A 20,034-nucleotide genomic window follows, 5' to 3' on the forward strand; every position below is an offset into this window, starting at 1 on the left:
GAAATGTTACCAGTTGGGAAATTTGGGAGGGTGAGTTATGGGAGTTCTTTGTACTGTTCTTACAATTTTTTTTAAGTTTGAAAATATTTCAAAACAATATTTTTTAGATCTCCCTATTGTTCATTCTAGTATTCTTTTTTTCAATCTTCTCCTTTCCTTACATCTGACAAAGCCTACTAGCCAAAGACCACACACACCTGTAGTCAAACAGTTAGATCAATTACCTTGCTGCAGCAAGCCAGAAAGCTTTCCATGGGGAACCAAGCGGCATCTAAAGGGTGGCAGGGGAGCAGGAAAAGAGGCAGGGAGGTAAGAGTATTTATAGGGCCTGGGGAGGGGGGAAGAGGTAGTCATCGAATGGTCTTGGCAAAGACTGGTCAGAATTTAGAAATTAGGGAGTTGCTGAAGAGTCAGTGGTTTTATCTTTAGTACAGATGAGTGACGAGTTACTGTTAGACCAGTTTGTCTCTAGTCTTATCTTGGAACATATGGGTCTGTATGACTGGTGTTAAAGAGTTTGAACATAGTCTGTGATGGGTGACATAGAGTGGTCCAGCACATTTTATCTGTTTTGCAAATCAGGGTACGTTTTGCAAGTTGTGGTTTCTGTTTCCATTTTCAGTGTCCCCCTCACAGCCTAGCTGTCAGCCAGGCCATTTATTCACTTAATCAAATCTCTTCATTCATTCAACAAATATATATACTGAGTTCTACTAAGTCCTTAACATTATGCTAGGTATTACGAAGCTATCTAATTTCATGACACATAATCTGTCTTTGAAATTGGGGAGCAAGATGTAGACATAAATTACAACATAAGAGATCTTGGAAGGCCATACTGTAAAAACAAAGACTTCCTGGAACGAGGGAAAACTTGGGAAATGATTTGTTCTGGATAGATAAATTTTCACAGAGTTAACTGAAAATACCACTTCAGGCACAAAACCTTTTTGTATTTTAACTATCTGGTTATATTTTTTTTCCTATAATGTATTACACACTTTCCTGCCTCCTTAAACTGAACACCATTTGGTGATATGTTACGCAAATTTTAGTTGTGCAAATCTAAATCATGCAACATAAAATATTGATAAAGTCTCACTTCATACACAAATCTGAAATTATGCAAATACTCCCAAATTAAGAATAAGCATTATTCTTATTTTGAATCACAGAATTTCAAACCAGCAGGCTGAGTGAACTACAACCTAAGTACATACCACAGTAAACTAGAAACTGTGAACTACAATCAGACCACTTTATCTGGAAAACAGAAATAAGCCACTATATGTTGTGAGTCTTATGGGAAAATTAGTCTCATGATTGTATGAATCTTGAATTATGCAGAGGCCTCAGAAACATACGTCTTTCCTAAAATGCCATGATATGAATTATAATTTAACCTATTCATGATTTGGTTGTTACTGAAGCATTAATTTTCTGGTCTGTACAGTGGTTTCAAGATCTGCTGGGATATGTAGGTGGGCCTTGCTAGTTACCTACAAAGTGTCCATTTCCTCTTTCTTCCTTACCAGCAGAATCCCATTTTTATCTCTAGTAGCCCTGTGCTACCAAAACTCCCAATTTTTCATCCTCCCTTAGTACAGGAGATGGCAATATGACACAGTTCTTGCCAATGAGATGTAGGAAGATGTCCCCGGGGAGGGACTCTCCTATGAAATAAAAGAGCAAAGTTTCACAAGAGAAAGTTTTTCCCTTTACTCTGCCCCCTTTTTTTAGCTGGAAATATAAGATGTGAGGGCAGACCTGTAGCAGTCACCTAGAGATCACAGGAAGACTAGCATGAGGACTGAGGCCTACAAAATGAGGGGAGCCTAGAAAGGCAGAGAAAGTTGGGTCTCTGAGAATATCACAGAGCAGCTGCACCAATGCTGGACTGCCTACCCCCAGACTCTTTTATGAGAAAAACTCCTGGTAGTTTATTTTAAATGACTATAATTTAATTAGCCAGGGGCATTCGTAATGGGTATTTGAGAACTATTTGCTCCCACTAACAGTCATATTTTACCATGCCTTTTACATTCTTATAGCTATTATTTATGAATTTTCAGACATTTCTTTTGGTCAAAGCACCCAGCTAAGCAAATCAATGTATGGCATTCACCAGACCAGAACCTGGTCCAAGCAAAGGTCCAATGAGACAAAAAAGCAAAGTGGGAAAGGTTTCCCTTCTGGGGAAGGGTTTCCATGCTTGTAAGAGAGCCACAGAAAGAGACTTTCCTCTTTCCTGCCTTTTTCCACGTGGATGTGAGGCCCAGAACTGCTGCACTCATCATGTTAAAAGCCTACTGATGAAGTCTCTGCAGAAAGGAGAGTAGACCCAAGATTCCCAGGAAAATGGAACTGGACCCAATGGATTCAATTAGCCCTAAAGATCACCCTATCTCTAGGCTTCTAGGAATGTGACCTGATAAATGTCCTTAATGCTTAGGCCACTCTGAGTCAGTGTTTTATTACATGCCATCAGGAACATTCTACTGCCTCACAACCTGAAAGACCTGGCCACTTTGAGAACAGAAGCTGCTATAATCATCTCCTCTACCTCCACCACCATCTCCATCTCCACCTCCACCATCACTATCACCTCCACTCTCCACCACCACCTCCTTCATCACCACCTCCACCATCACTATAACTATCACCACCACCACCACCACTACCACCACCTCCACCATCAGCAATACCACCATCTTCACCTCTACCTCCATCACTACCAAACCACCCCCTCACCTCCTTCACCACCTCCACCATCACCACCACCTCCACCACCACCTCCACTACTGCCACCAGCACCACCACACCTACTTCGGCTATTCAAAAAATCTTCCCCTTATTTCTTAGTGCTCAGGCATGTTCCCCATAAGAAAAGTCAATAGATAGAGTAACTGGGTAACTTTACCTGACTATATGTCAAACGAGTTACATTATTTTATATGTCCTCTTGCTTCTTGACCTCCACTATTTTAACATTTAATGGTCTCTCAGCTTTCTTCTACTCAGCTGCCACAGTTAAGCAATCAGTCAACCAACAATCAAGCAACAAATATTTAAATGAGCATAAAATCTGTCATGCTTAGCATTTTGGGGAATACGAAAGACATGCTCCCTGCCTTTGAGGAGCTGAAGTACATGGTACAATCAGGGAAAACAACATGCACTAAGAGTCGGGGGCACAGTGAGGAGATGTGCTGTGGGGCCAGTACCTACAATGACACAAAGATACGTAAAAGTGACTGGAAAGATGCCCAAGTCACTACAGCTCAGGGTAAGAAGAGCAGCTACGCACCCAAGGCAAAAGGGAGCTCACAATGCTCACTGCTGTTTCTTCTAGGCTCTCATACTGGTGAGACGGGTGTTGGTGATCAGAGTGGGAGCGAGAAAGGGTAGAAGTGGCTGGTCCCCTCCAACTGAACTGGGAAGCAGGATAGGTCGGTGTTCAGTGTCCCTTCACATGTTCTTGCTTCACCATTTTCTCACCTTTTAGTGCCTAGCTCCCTATTCACCAGTCAGGCACCCGAGTTATGTCAAAAAGAAAGCAAACTTGGCATGTATTCAAAGTCAAAGGGATATTTAGTTTTAAAACAGGTCTTTGGGGTCTCTCAGCATCCTGCAGATCTCATAGTAGGAGGTCTTGAGGGGTAGAGGAAGAAGGAGAAAATTTCCATCACCGATATCTTCATAGGGTTACATATATTTTCTATAAGCCTACATGGAGTCTCCTCTTCACCAGCAGAAAAAAGTTTCTTTTCAAATGTGAAAAATCACTGATCATTATAAAACCATAGAACTATATTCAGGCAGCAGTGAAATGTGACTTATTTGCCTAAAACTGTACGCAAATGTAACACTCCAACTAATATCTTATCACATATTTTCCTTCTCATGACAAAAACTCTTCTAAAGGTTTTGAAACATGTATCATTTTTGCCTAATGGTTCTCAGTGATAACTGAATCCTTTTTCACCCAAGGCTAAGGGAACACAGCCATAAACCATTAATTGGTTCATTGTTTCTATTTATCGTGCATAAAACTTTTTGTAGTATTTTTCTGTTGGCAGAAAGAGAAAACTAGCAATCTAGGTTTGCACTCACAGAGCAGGAAATAAATGACTTAAGTTTACGTTCAGGATAGCTTCCCTAAACTGAATGAATTTTACCCAACTGGCTCCGTTCTCCTATTTAAGGGAGAAGGTATAATAAAGAAAAGTTGTAAAATTTCAAGCAATCTGTTGCATTTTTAAATTGTTACTTAAAATTCTTTGACTATACACTTAGAATCTGAGAAGGAGGAAGGGACAGGAGTGAAAATGCAACCTGATCACTCTAAACAGGCAATGATAGCAGAGTGAAACGTAAAAGCTAAGAACGGAAACATTATTAACTAAAGACAAACAGCTGCTTTTCTTCTTCATATTGATTATCAATATATCACTCCATTACCACAAGGGAAAAAAAGAACTTGTCACATGGTTTTATTTTACCTATTAAGTGTTGAAGAAAGGCTCAGGTTTTCTAAGCAAAACGCATCTTCGTAACAGACTTGTCCATTCCAGGCCCTGCCTAAGAAAATTTTACCAAGTATCTCTGGGACACTCAAGGATCTAGGGAGATTGGATGGATTCCAGTCTCCCTCCGTAAACTAGGATATCAATCAATTATGCTGTAGGCTTTTACAAAATGAACTAGAAAGTCCATCCCATTTAATCCCCACAGAGAAAGCTAAAACAATCACCTCTCCCCAGGACTGAAATGGCATCAATCTGACACCTGGGACCAAAGCCAACAGTCTCAGCTGGAACCTGAGGCTTCTCAGCCAGAAATTGGGACCTTGAAACAATAGCAAGTGGACCTTTTGCTCCACTTGCTATGTTTTTCCAAAAGCAATAAAAATTGTATTTTTTCTTAGGCAAAGTTAAAAGAAAAACGTAAAAATAAAAATATAAATGTCATTCTGTTGGTTATGCAAATTTGATATATGCATATGACAGGAGATTATGAACTACATCTAAGTCTTCCTATTTTAAGGTTTTCTGTTTACTCTGGCAGTCAAAGGAAGCCATACATTTAAAAAAAATTTTTACAAATTTTAAAAACAGCATATAATATGACAAAATTTTCAGTCTTTTTGAACTAGAAGAACATTTATGAAGAGATACCTATGGTGGCTAAGCTATTTCCTAAAGGGAATAAGGATCATACATTCCCTAATAATTGGAAGTCACTACAGACCCTTTACTAAGGATCTTCCCTTTAGACTTTGTGGCTAAGGTTTTAAAATTTGGTTCTCCACGATTATATTACAAAGTCAACTGCGTTAAAGAACCAAATATGAACACCTTTTACCTCCCATGAAACCCTTTTCTAATCTACCTTTTTAAAAAAAAAAGTGTAGCACTTCCTTCTTTTAAAAAAGATAGAGTTTTAAGACTGGAGGGAAAACAATTCTTTTTTAGCCCCATGCCAAAGATGCTATATGCCCCTAGGTATTTTGGATATTATAGTATTACTTGTCATAGCTTCTGGTAGAAAGTGGAAGTAGCCAAGCTGGTAGGCTCTTCTTCTTTTTATTTCTTTATTGTTCAGAAAACCAGTTTATTGCTTTTCTAAAAATGGAATGAACATGTTCACTGTGAAAATTTCTAACAACCTAAAAATGTTCAGAGTAAAATAAATATAAATTGATGCCCCACCATCTATGACTGCGAAAAACTGAGAAAGAAAAACAAATTGCAAAAAACCCAAACTGATTTCAGTAATTGCATTTTATTAATACATTCCCATTACTGACAGATAGGTGAAATGTCATTACACCAAAATCCATGGCCTTTCAATGCAGTCTTCAGGAAGTAAAACACCAAGATCACAAACAACATGGTCCACAAAGCCGAGTAAACCATTACACCAGAACACATGGCACCTCCCTAGAATCCACCTTCCGTAATCCTCAACTTTACCTCTCTTTTAACCTCCAAGTCAAATGTCTTCCCTCCAGAGATGCTAAAACATTTCACTTTCGAGATAAAGTCAAACAGGAAAAATCATCAAAAAGAAAGAAATTAATTCTGCAGATGTTAACCGCACCTGGGTAGTGTCATTTTTTCCTTCTTTGGACTGTATACTAACTTCAGCCAGAACAACTCTTTCATAGAACGAGGCAGGGAATAAACCATCAATAACTTTTAAACGTATTTATCATGATAAAAAGATAACTCTATTGTCAACTCCTTCTCATAGTTCAAATAATCTATTTCTATTTCTAGGAAACTGAAGGCAACCTTACATGAAGTAAAGCTTTTTTTCTGTCATAGTCTAGAGAAATTTTAACCTCTTCCCAACCACAGTGATTCTGTTTAAGCAAATAAACATATTTTATGACATGCCAAAATAGTTATATAATTATGCTTCAGTAATGACAATGTTTAACATCACACAAAAGAACCTGATAAAATTTCAATTTCCATTTTTATATTCCAACAAATAATTCAAATTTGTTTCTCAATTAATTCAACGTTTCACTTTTGAAAAGCAATTCACTTTATTTTAAACCATACTTATATTTTCTTCAGTCACTTTGTTAGGTCTACTTAGCAAAAATTTACCGTCTTTTTACTCCTTTTTTCAGTTATTGCTTAAATGTCTACTAATAGGTCACCTAGTTCACCTTCTTAAGTCTTGTGTCATAAAACATGGTCAAACACACTTTTAAGTAAAATAACTCAGTAAAATTATTTTAGCAAAAATAATTACAGTCATGCGTTGCTTAACAGCAAGGATACGTTCTGAGAAATGCATTGTTAGGCAATGTTGTCATTGTGTGAACATCATAGAATGTACTTACACAAACCTAAATGGTATAGCCTACTACACACCCAGGCTATATGGTACTAATCTTATAGGACCACTGTCGTATATACAGTCCATTGTTGACTGAAACGTCGTTATGTGGTGCACGACTGTAGCGAAATTAAAAAAAATTTAAAAGTAAGAAAATAGGGTATCCACATTTACTGAACTTTTATTTTCATCAATTATAGATAAAAGATGCAGATGTCATATCCTCAAAAAAGACAGTCTTTAGTTTCATACTTTGTTACCGCCTTTTGAAACAATAATGGTTAAGGGTACTTTTATAATTCAGAGTTGTTCAGAGCTCAAAGGGGAGAAATGAACACATCTGGTCTACTAAGCATTGTAAACATCTGCTAATTTGCCATTGACTCCTACAACACACAAACGTGAACACAGGCATACCTCATTTTATTGCGCTTCGCAGATACTGCATTTTTTACAAGATCTTCCACCAGCAAAAAGATTATGACTTGTTGAAGGCTCAGATGATGGCTAGCATTTTTTGGCAATAAAATATGCTTTAAGGCATGTACTTTGTTCTTTTAGACATAATGCTCTTAATAGACTACAGTATAGCATAAATATAACTTTTATATGCACTGGGAAACTAAAAAATGTGTGTCTCACTTTATTGCAATATTTTCTTTATTGCAGTGGTCTGGAAGTGAACCCGCAATGTCTCTGAAGTATGCCTGTAAAACCTTCTTACAGTAAAGAAAGTTCTAGTACTTCCTTTACGGCACTGCAGTATCTCTTATAGACTAGGACAATACAATTAACAGGAAAGGACAGTGGGGCCTCAAAGTGCCAGTGTTCCTCCAAAAACATGCCTGAATTTACCACATACCCATATGAAAACCTGTCACTTGGCCTGGAAAAGAAATAAGAGCACTAATGTTAATCACTTAGAATGAAAAGAAAGCACCATCATTAACTGAATTGGGATCTGTCCTAACAATTTTAGAGTAACTCTATTTTCTGGCATTACCAGGAAGTTGGGTGGAGTTCATCAAAGACTTAGGTCTTCACTTCCACTAACATACGGATTTGTGATTTTTTAAAGAAATTTCCATTAATACTCCACTGAACTTAATTCAATTTTTATTGTAGAGTTCAGGAAGCATTTCTTTATTTTGGTCTTTGCATCAGAATTATCATTATGAACCATTTATTATAAATGTATCATATGGATACCAGTTAAGAAAGTATGCTGGCTGGTAATCTGTTGGATAAACCACTTTTCACTAAAAAATGATTACCACAAAATAAGCCTGTTGCATTTTTATGAAAATAAAAAAATGAAACCAGATAGTTCACATTCTTTAAAAAATTAGAAAAGTACTGAACAGTCCACTTACAGTGAGTTCACAGAAATCGATGCTATCAAGGCTTTTGCTTCTGTGTAGTCTACCTTTAATTCGTCTTAAAGAAGGTTTTCCTTGGCTGACACTAGAAGTAGCACCATTAGGATTTTCAGAGGATGGCGTTACCCTGCAAGAAAGAGAAAATTTTTTTAAAAGACAAGTTTACAGGTGAACATATGTCTCAAGTATGAGGTAAGCATTTACTTGAGGATAGCTTTGGAAATGTCACTCCTTTTTCAACCAAAAAGCTAAGAACCACAGTGGAGCTACATTCTATCAGATACCCCTTCTAAATATTTCTTAGCATCTTGCTAGTTTAGAAATCTTTTTTGACAGAGTTCAAATACTCCAACATTAAGATTCACTAAAGGTCAACTCTATAACCATCAAAGAAGCAATTGAGACTACGCTGAAGTTTCTTAGGTAACTCCAAGGCATCTACTTCCCTCTGGGTATGGATTAAATGCTCGGCCCAGTGCCTGGCACACCCACTGCAAGTCAGCTATCATTGTGCACAACCACAGATACTGTTCAGGATGCTTTTGTTAAGCATGAAAATAACTTTTAAAAATTTAAGCATGACAGCCAACACTTAATTCAGCATTACTATGAAACCAAGAAAATACCGATAAGAAGAAATGGCAAATAATCTAAGCCATCTACAGAATGCACATTGGGATACATGTTCATACATATATAAATGCACACTCAAGACTGTCATGGGTTCTCTTATTTCTGTGTCACTACTGGTGGCAGCCTTAGGACAAGGCGCCCTGGGAACCTGGGAGGAAACCGCTCAGTGGATTATTGTCTTAGAGATGATAAAGATTATACACTAATGAGACTGATTTGTAAGTGTGGTTTATGAAAACTAGTTTCCTTATTTTATGATCAGATCTCCTAGTTACAATACATTCCATGTTCATATATTTATCAACCTTCATGACCTACTTTTTATATTTAAAATGTTATTGTCTGAAAGGGATAAAATAGGTCTCTCATTGTTGAAAAGGACCCACAGGATGGACTATTAGCAAAATAAATCTGGTTTATATAATAATAGGATAGGAGTAAATAATACCATAAAACAGACTAGTTTAGGCACAGCCACAGTTTAAAATAAAAGTACTATATCCATACAGTTAGAATATTTGAAGAGTATAAAAAGATAGAAAAATGAAAAGTAAAAGCCTCCCTCTTCCCCTTCATCCCAAATCCCCAGACCTTTTCCTAAGGACAATCACTATGAACAGTTCTTTGCATAACCTCTCAGAGAAATGCTCATGCTTATCTATGTATGTGTTAATCTCCCTTTGAAATTTTTTAGAAACGTGACCAAATTGTTCACATTTTCCTGCACCTTACTCTTTTCAGTTAATAATATATCTTGAAGTTCTTCTCATAATAACCCATACAGCTCTATTTCATTCTTTTTAATGCCTAAACAGTATTCCATAGTATAGGTGTGCCACAATTTATTCAACCACTCTGCTACTAATAGGCATTTAGCTTAGTTTTCAAATGTTTGCTATCAATCATAAAGCAATGAACATCTTTGACAACATCTTTGGGTACAAACTCAATATTTACTTAGGAAAGCTTCCTGGAAATAAATCGCAGGGTCAGAGGTTCCTAGACGTTGCCAGGTACTGCCTTTCAAAAAGGCTTTACCAATTTATACTTCCATCAACAATATATAAGAATGCCCATTTGGGGGTCCTTAAATACAAGGACAATTTTATCGTTTTATTTTATTCTTTATAACTCAACTTCTCAGTGTCCTTCATCATATTTGTCTTGCTGAAATGCTAGTTTCTAAAAAAAGACTATTATAGAGTTTCCCAACATGAATATGGATTTGTCAATTGATCTTTGCATATCATTAGTTTTTCCTTTATATATTTTAAATTTATTAGATGCCTTAATGTTCATAACTCAAATCTTAGGCATTTAACCTTTTATCATATGAAAAGTCTCTGGGGGCCAGCTCTGTGCCTTAGCGGTTAAGTGTGTGTGCTCTGCTACTGGCAGCCTGGTACTGGCAGCCTGGGTTTAGATCCCGGGCAGGCACCAATGTACCGCTTGTCTGGCCATGCTGAGGCTGCGTCCCACATACAGCAACTAGCAGGATGTGCAACTATGACATACAACTATCTACTGGGGCCTTGGGGACAAAAAGGGGGAAAAAAAAAAAAGAGGAGGATTGGCAATAGATGTTAGCTCAGGGCCAGTCTTCCTCAGCAAAAAGAGGAGGATTGGCGTGGATGTTAGCTCAGGGCTGATCTTCCTCACAAAAAAAAAAAAAAAGAGAGAAGTCTCTGTGCCAATTAAAGATTTTACCTGAAATGCTATTTTGCCTGATAATTTTCCCCATCTACATTTTTATATTAACCTTTTTCTGGCTTGTATTTTCTATGCTTGTATTTTCAACCTTTCCATTTGTCTGTTTCTCTCTTCTTTTAGTGTACCTTCAAGTCTTGGTAAACAGCATGTAGCTGGATTTTCTTTTATAACCAAATCTGAGAATCAGTATCTTTCGAAAGGAACTTAAATCATTCAAATGTATTGCATTTACTGATATGTTTAGATTTATTCCTGCCATCTTGTTTCGTGGTTTGTGAAAATTTAAATGTTCTTTTTTTTCCTGCATTTTTAGTATGATTGAGTTTTGTTCCCACCCACCCCTGGACTTTTTCCCCTTCCAATTAGTAGTTTGAAAGTTATACATCTTATTAGGGCAACTCTAACTCTAGCTAACTAACTACACACACACACATTTATATATATACACACATATATATACACACATATATACACACACACATATATAAACTCATATTATTCTATCAACATCTAGGGTTCATTGGTATTCTTATCTCCTCCTACACAAGAAATGACATTAACACATCTTCATTTCCCTTCTTTCCCAGCATCACCACATCTCACACCAAAAGTAACCCCCCATCCTCTCCCACCCCTTGGAAATAGTTTTAGGGTCTCCTAACTTTTCTTTCATAGTTCTGATCCCTTTGTACTTTTGTGATCCTTTAGCTTACTCCTCTAGATTACTAATTTGCTTTTTGATTTTGTCAATTCAACCATTCTCTTTTATTTCAATGAACACATTTTAAATTTCTAAAGAGTCTACTATATTTTTTAATACAATATTTTCTTGAATCTTTCTGAAAATAATCCTGTTAATTCAATACTTTTCTATTTTCTCAGGGATTAGTTCTCCTGTTTGTTCAATATGGTCATTCTCTTAACACCTTTCTCTGTTTGATTTTTTAATGTCTACTTATATTTGTATTGGGAAACATCTGTTTCCCCACTGTAGTGTTTACTATGGCCTGCCTTTGGCAACTGGCAGAGATGGGACATGCTGCCGGGAGGTTTGTGAGGTAACTTCTCTTTTGGGTCAAAGGACTCAGTACCTATCTCAGGTACAGCCCTGTCTCTCTGGCCCTAGCGCCAATATTCACTGCTTCAGTAAGTGAGAAAGCAACACTGCTATTCACTACTTGTCACAAATTAGTGAGGATGAGGGGGGTCAACCAATGTAGTGTATCAAATCTGATTAATTCCCCAACTGTCCTCCGCTTCTTCCATTCCTTGATGCTACCACAAGCTATCTACCTCTACCTTTGCAGGAATCTTCTCTTGCACATTCTCTGGACAATGATTTCTGAAAGGTTTTTCTCTCAGTAAATCTATCCCTATCTACTAAGTCCATTTCAGAAATTCCTCAAAAATGCTGGCCCACTGATGGTATTCTTTATTGTTTACTCAGACTATTATTTTTTTGTTGCAGTTTTTTAAATTTATATTTTTGTTATTTCATTGAATTTCCAATGCGTCCACCGTTCAAGTCACTTCCCAGAGTAAAATTCTGATGATGCCACTTTCATTATTCTCATTACAAAAAGAAGCACCTTGTACAGTTTTGTTCTCTTCTCTGCAGGGTAAAAACTTCCATGAAAATAACGAAGAACTTCATTCAAGAAAAAAAGGCATATGGGAAATTAAAATAGAATTGTAAAACAACATACAAGTCTTAAATTCTCTTTATTTCCTCTCACTTTATTTTGATAGTGCTGGTTATGTGGTGTGATCATATTACAAGAAATTCATACAAATGTAATATAAACTTTTTTTGACAAAGAAACTTTTCGTAAGTTTTCTCTCATCTGACTTAGAAAGGCATCACTATTTTCCTTTTTTCCAAGCCTAAAACATAGTCTGCAATAAGAATCTATAGCCACTAAATTTTATAAATTTATCAGCCAAGAAGTTTATCAGACTTAACTCAATGTAATACTAAATCCAGTGACAAAGTAAAACAGAAAAAAATAATCCTAAATATAACTAGAAGAATGGACCCACGCCCTCCCTACCAGGATCGTTTTAACAAAAACATTTAATAACTCATAGAGCTGAACTGGTATACACCAGGTGAATATCAGGTCTGTACCAACCCTACTCACAGACTCAGCAGGAGAATGGTGCCTTGTTTAAGAATTGAACCAGGTCCTATGGAGTAATTTCAGTAACTTGACAGCTTTGACCAGGTCTTTGTGAAGCTGAGAGGTCAACTATTAAAAAGAACAGGGCTCAGTAATGACCCCCCTTTCATTGGTGGGGGATAAAGAAAAGGAATAAACATAGGCCCAGATAATATTACAGAATGTTAACTCATGTTGTAAGTAGAAAGAGTCTTAAGGTATAGGTGAATTTAACAGGTCACTTCTCTTTTGTATTATTACTGTTTCTGAGACTTAATATTTGTCCTAGAGTGGAGATATGTGTGTTCAAATAGTTTTTGCTAGACACTCACAAGAATACAGAAGCATATCTACAACTCAAGTGAGAAGAGCTGTACTATTTGGGTACAAAAAGTCCACCAAGGACAGTTCTTCCTGATGTGGAATATAAGGAGTGTTTTTAATCCCAAGGTACGACTCTCCCCCAACCTGATGATGTGGTTGTGAACTGAGTAACTCAGACTTGGAGAGTTAGTCCCCAAATACTTTGGAGAATGGTCCTCGACAACAGGGAAATAAAGTTAGAAACTGAGGTATAAGCATCTTGGATATTTTCCCTTGAAGTCTGGGGAAATCAATATTCAGCTTACAAGGAAACTTTTCTTTTCCTAATTCTCAATTCCACTGAATCATCCTCAGGGGGCAATTGGGAAGAAAATTTCTGCCTCTCTCTACTCCTTTCATAATTTCTCTAATGGGGCCATGTTTTTACTTATGGGCATGGCTGATATGCTTGAAAGGCAGAAACCCAGGGTCCACCCTCTCATTTTGTTTATAACTCAGGAGCTTTGGCTTACAAACATTTCTGACTGTGGTTCACTGAGGACAGAACTCACATGCTCATCTACTTCACCCACTTCTAATTTCTATCCAAAAAGAACCCAACAATAAAGAATTAGGCAAAAATAATCAAGATGGTAAAAACAAAGCAGTTATATAACAACAAAACTATCAACAAGAGTAACACCTAATAATCCTTTTACAAGATATTAATTTTAAAATGTCAGCAACTGACAGCCACAACCAACTTAAGATAACACTAATGAGTGATAGCAAAGCATCCTTCCCCAAACTAGGGGAATACAAACAAGGGTGTCAGAATAGGAATCTCGAGATAAGTAGAGCAAGGCAGCTGACTTTAGAAGGATACTGAATCCTGAAGGATATACTTCAGTAAAAGCTAGTAAAATGCTAATTTTTGTTCATAACTATCAGGCTTCAGAAACCTTAATAGCTCACTTAATGGGTTAATATTAAATGGCCCTTATCTGTACTTATAAATAATAATGTGTGTAATTGCCTATAATTTGCTTATTAAGGAAACCAAGTACTTGGATTTTAGAGCCATTTCCATCTCATCAGGGGGACCTCTGTGATCCATGAGTGAGCCATAGACAACTCTTGGAAAAACAACATTCTACAAGTCATTTCCCAGTCGTTCTGTACCTGTTTTCAGTTCTCCCTTTCTAGACTGTCATATCCCCGCTCAACTGTGTTTTTAACCCCAACAACTGGCATAAAACCTGATGTGTGACTCTGGGCAAGTCAATGACCTCATTTGTAAAACAGGAAATAGAGCACCTACCTCACAGGGGTGCTACAGGTTAAATGAGAAGATGCTTGGAAAGCACTTATACAGGTCCTGGCAGCTCTTATTATTTTCAGAATCTGATTACTGGATGACTACTTGAATGAATGAATTGATACTACATGGCCTTCAATAATTACTGAATCAAATAACCAGGAGAATTATATTTGTTTTTTTTTTTTTATAATTTTATTTATTTATTTTCCCCCAAAGGCGCAGTAGATAGTTGTATGTCATAGCTGCACATCCTTCTAGTTGCTGTATGTGGGACGCGGCCTCAGCATGGCCGGAGAAGCGGTGCCTCGGTGCGTGCCCAGGATCCGAACCCAGGCGGCCAGTAGCAGAGCACGCGCACTTAACCGCTAAGCCACGGGGCCGGCCCGAGAATTATATTTGGAAGCATGAAGACAATGAAATGACACTCCTTCTTTCCCCTAGTAGTATATTAGCACAGCAATATACTAATTAGTATACTAATTAGCAATTAGTATACTAATTGCTATACTAATAAACAATCCTAAAAGCACTCAGTGCAAAAATAAACTCTTGACAACAATAAAATTATTATGAAAATACTTTTCACATTTCACATAAAATAGAGAGGAGCAGCTATTATTTGGGCCTCACAGCACTGAATAGCAAGGAGCTGGCCTTGGTGCCTGTCCTAGGTTGAAGGGAGCCCCTCCTCCCCACACTTCCTAACCTCAGGAACATGTGGATGTGACTCTATTTTTAAAAAGGGTCCTTGCAGATGTAATTAAGGATCTCAAGATGAGATCTTGGATTATCCAACAACAAGTGTCCTTATAAGAGAGAGAAGAGGAGAAGACAGATACACAGAGAAGGCCATGTGAAGATGCAGAGATAGACTGAAGTGATAAATGGCCACAAGGAACGCCTGGAGCCAGCAGAGGCTGGAAGAGGGGAAGGATTCTCCCTGAGAGCTTTCGAGGGAGCGTAGCCCTGCCTACACCTTAATTTCAGACTTCCTGCCTCCAGAACTGTGAGAGAATAAATTTCTGTTGTTTTAAGCCACCAAGTTTGTGGTAATCTGTTATGGCAGCTCTAGGAAATACAGTGCCCTACTGCTTCTTTCCATCATTGGCAACTAAAGCAGGCCCCCAAAGGAAGGCAGCAGGCTGCACAAATTCATGCCTACCTCAGGCAGAAGTAAGAGGCCTTAGTTTCAGGTTCTTAAACAGTAATGATTCAGAACCAAACGCTGCAAATACTCCTACTTCCTAAATTTCTTGGCGAAGAAGACAAGGAGAAAAGGGTTCCTGCAGGCTTCACTGATTCGGGTCTGGATGTTTGTTTGCTTTTGCTTCCACCTAAATTGGTCTGCAAACATAATACTCCTTAAAGGATTTGCAGAGCCAATCACAAAGACAGAAAGATGTTGCACAAAGGAAAGCTGATGAGCACAAATGGCCAAACTAGACAGAAGTGTGGAGATAAAGCACTGGATCATTCAACCCTACCCTTTACTTACACTGGCATAAGCTTTGCAGGCATGCTGTCTTTCCACACAGGCTGCAATAATTTAAAGAGAGAGAAACACAGAGAGTATACACATTTTCATAAACATCTTCATATAAATCTTCATATATGCCACAACCAATTATCATAGTATACCCTCACATCTTGTAAATGGGCATAAGCTGGTGCATTTCAAGGTCTGACATACACTGCTGACATATATCCGCTATTGGTTCCCACCCACCATTCTGGAGTCAGAACCCACACCCTCATATCTTCTAGCCATGTAACGGTGCCTTCTGTGTCAAATTCTCCACGTGCAGTTGCTACGACACTGGCGAAATGAAATGTTATCTACAAAATAAATTCCAGAGGATATAACAGATAGATTAATCAAGCAGCACAATACTCTCTAACTTAAAGAAAAAAAAAAAGGATTATACATCTGTGACATCTGTGTTTAAAAGTACCACCCACTCCACAGGTTTTGTAGAGTATGCTCCTCACTTTCCCACTGTAGAAACTAGATAAACGTTTGCAAATTCACTTAACACTGAGTGGAAATTCTGAAATGCTTGTTTAAGATTGTGGAAAAGTTCAACAAAATCCCCCTGCCCTTTCCCAGGCCGTCTCCTAGTAAGACAGTTGTTAATCCTGTCCCCAGTTCACTGCCTGCCTCAAATGTGACTCCCCAGAGTAAAAAAGTTACCTGGATTTTATCTTATCAAGTTCTCTCTTCACAAACTCTGTATTGGGGAATGTATTTTCAGAAGTAGCACTCCAATTATGAAAAAGAATAAACCTAGTTTCCTGGCTTTGTGACCAAGTGCTGCTAATATTCATGCCTAACAGCTCCTCAGACATTATTCCAACATCTTAGTTTTTAAATTTAACATCGAGAAAATTTTCTTTCCCAGTTATGCATTATTAAGAATTCATTTATTCAACATATGTCTTTCTAGAACCTATTTTGCACCAGATACTAGTTGCAGGGGATTTAGTAATAAACTAAACAGACAAAAGCCCTGTCCCCATGCAAATGCTAGTGCGGTGAGAGGTGACATATATGAAAATGAAGTAAAGTATGTAGTGGGTTAGATATTGCTAAGTGCCCAGGAGAAAAACATGGTGGTGGGAGGGTGGGGATAAGACTGTTGGTGCTGATCTCTTTTTATTTTTCCTGTACACCATCAATCTGAAAAGTCATCTTCAAATGTTACTGTTTCTTGCTTCATAATAGCGACATAATCTTCATATATTTGCAAAATCTTCTTCCATGGACATTTATTAATTCAATTACTGCCAATTTTTACCAGTCTAGTCTTCGATGTGTTGTCAGTTGCTGTTCATCAAGTTAAACTACCTTTTGCAGAATAAATTTCTCTTTTTTTAAACAAATTGAGGTGGGGGGTAAGGAGGAAGACACTAACATTTACTAAGTATCTATTATTGAGCCAGACATAGTGGCAGGCACTTCATATTCATTATCTCAGTTGATCTGCATATGACCCCATGAGGTAGATAACATTCTCATTTTACAGAGGAAGAAACAGATACTCCAGTAACTTGCTTCAGGTCACACAGTAAGTGGCACAGCTGAAATCTGAACTTTGCTGCCTATACTTTTTGGTCTTATCTCGAAAATTCTCTACTCTTGGGATTCTTTTTTTTAACTCCTCTTTTTTTTTGGGTGCTCAATCTTTATATTCCTTGGATCATTCTCTCATTTGTCTGATATAGCATAAATTACTTTCCCCAAATGCCTAAAAACAGCCTTACTTCCTTTTCTCTATAACCTTAAAATTAAATTAGACTATGTTCAATTGAATTGCATAAAACCTTTATGAACTACATTGACCACAAATTTTAAAATTAAAATGACCACTGAATACCAAGATCACTGGCATCTTTTTTCTTTAGTCACCATCCCTTTACTTGACTATTTCTTTTGTAATAGCACCTTACGCCTAAGTCTCAAGTCCAGAGAGTGCCTAGGCAGCCACTGGGATTCCATATGACATATTTAAATACTAATAAAAGGCAATACAATCTGAGAGATAATCAACTATGTAAACCTGACCTGGATAACGTCCAGACATTCTTCTCTAAAGGCGTTCTTTTCCTGTTACCCCAATAACAGTTTCCAGGTCGGAGGAACTAAGACACATGCAGATAAAATGTAGTCCTTGATAATGCAATTATAATCTCGCAATTTATTCCCCTTATTATAATCTCGCAACTTATCCCCCTTACCGTGGGAGCGGCTCGTCCTTTACTAGGTACCCAAGAGCAGACGGGTTTTGAGAAATAACAGAAAACGCATACCGTGATGCTAAATTTTTCGCTGCCTGCAAGAAAGCCTGGCTTGCAATCCCGAGCCCGAACTCGCTGCAATGGAGCTGAAGGGACAGACACCGGCGGGAGACGGTGGGTGCCCGGGCGCCCGTCAGCCGGCGGCTCCGGCCCCTCCCTCCCGCGCCGCGCCGCTCTACGTGTCGCCGGGCACCGCCGAGGGTCGCAGCGGGAAACGACCGTGCGAGCGCGGGACGCCGAGGCGCTCGGCCCAGGGGGCTCCGAAATGGCTGCTGCGCCCGGCGCTCTCCGCGCCCGTCGGGCCCGGCCGCCGCCGGCCCGCCCCGGCCCCGGCCCCAACCCGCGCCCGGTCCGGGCTGCGGCCCCGCGCCCGCCGCGCCCTCACCACAGCTTCCTCTTGAGCGGCAGGAGGCTGCCGCGGTTGGAGGGGGTGACGCCGATGGCCATCTGCAGCACCGTCAGGTATTTCTGGTACTTCATCTTGTCCCCGCTCCGCTCGCGGGCAGGGCCCCGCCGCCGCCGCCGCCGGCGCCGCAGACACAGCCCCTCCAAGCGCCGCATAGATCAGCTCTGGGCCATCCGCCGCCACAGCTCCCGCCGCTCCCGCTCCCGAAGCCGCCGCCACCGCCACCGCGGCCGTGCGTGGCCAGGCCCCCCGCCCCCCCCGCCGCCGTCGCCGTGCGTGCCCGGCCGCTCCCGCCGCCGCCGTGCGTGGCCCGCCGCTCCCGCCGCCACCTCCCGCACCGCCCCCTCCGACCCCGCAAGCCGCGGGCGGCGCGGGCCTCACAGGCGGCCGGGCTGGCGGTGTGCCGGCTCCGGGAGCGGCGGGGTGACGCCGGGGCGCCGCCCCCGCCCACCGGCGCCGCCCAGGCCCGGCGCCCCCGCGTGCCTCAGTTTCCTCGGCGGCTGACGGGAACTCATCTCCGACCGTTTCTGCTCCAAAGGGATCCTAACGACAAGCTTCCAGAGAGGAAAAAATTAATTTTTTAATTTATAATTACCACTTAATAGCTTGTAACCATCAGTTCTAGCCTGAAGTGTTTGCAGACTTGGTGTATATGTAAAATGCATGTATATGTATATACATACACATATACAATGCGTATATATGTGTATGTGTGTATATATATACATATATGCAGTCCTCGCTTACATGCCAGGCAGTTCAGGATTGTGGAAATGACCTGAACCATGCGAAACTATCTTCGTAATCATTGGGAAAAATGGAGATTGTTCCATGACCTTTAAAAATTTTGTCAAAACATTCCAAACTCTCTTCACTGATGGAGATAATGTATAGAGAAATAAAAAAAAATAGTAAAACTAATCACTTAATAGTGTGACAGAACATTACAAAGATTGAGAATTAAAGTGTTTTATTTTTTTGTAAGAAAAACTCATCAAGAGTAACTTGCACAGCTCTTGTCTTCTCCTAGTAGAATTGTTATATACTGAGAGAGCGTCTTTTCTATGCCTTGGCAGAACATCATATTTGGGTCACTTTCAGCATTTTATCCTCTGTACTTTCAATGTCGTGAAATATATCAGAGAGTTCCTTTAATGTGACGTCCTCTGGGACATCCTCATCCTTTTTGTCACAACCACTTTCCTCATTCAAGTTCACGTTTACTAAGTTCTTCTGGCTGCATGTCTGGAGTCTCTGGAAAGGCAGCAGAGTCAACATTCCCACAGTTGCCTATTTTTTCTATAACTCCATTTACATTCCATTCGAATTTTACTTCATTTCCATCTTTATTGTTTTTTCTTTGCTGCACTTTCATCTTGCTGGCTAATTCCGTCTTTCAATTACTCCTTTTTATGCAATGTTGTACAGGTTTATCACTGGGAGAAGAGGAGGCAACACAACTGCACAGTTGGC

The 20,034-nt window shown here is 39.3% G+C and overlaps 1 protein-coding gene across 7 annotated transcripts in view; it reads right to left on the reverse strand.

Annotated features, from left to right (window-relative positions):
* Nucleotides 1-18,716, reverse strand: part of TJP1 (tight junction protein 1) — a 242,385-nt gene extending 223,669 nt beyond the window's left edge. For 5 of the 7 annotated variants that reach the window (XM_087428840.1, XM_087428839.1, XM_087428838.1 and 2 more), the window contains exons 1-2: nt 18,541-18,716; nt 8,229-8,361 (exon numbers count right to left, since the gene is read on the reverse strand). In XM_087428840.1, coding sequence (XP_087284966.1) covers nt 8,229-8,361; nt 18,541-18,716 — 309 coding nt within the window. Of the gene's footprint in view, nt 1-8,228; nt 8,362-18,540 lie in introns of those variants that run through there. The other 2 variants (XM_087428841.1, XM_087428842.1) reach the window with 2 other exon arrangements.
* Between the last annotated feature and the right edge of the window lie 1,318 nt (nt 18,717-20,034).

Source organism: Ceratotherium simum, chromosome 3 (assembly GCF_057802395.1).
Source record: "Ceratotherium simum simum isolate JZ-2026a chromosome 3, ASM5780239v1, whole genome shotgun sequence".
In the NCBI taxonomy this organism is placed as follows: domain Eukaryota; kingdom Metazoa; phylum Chordata; class Mammalia; order Perissodactyla; family Rhinocerotidae; genus Ceratotherium; species Ceratotherium simum.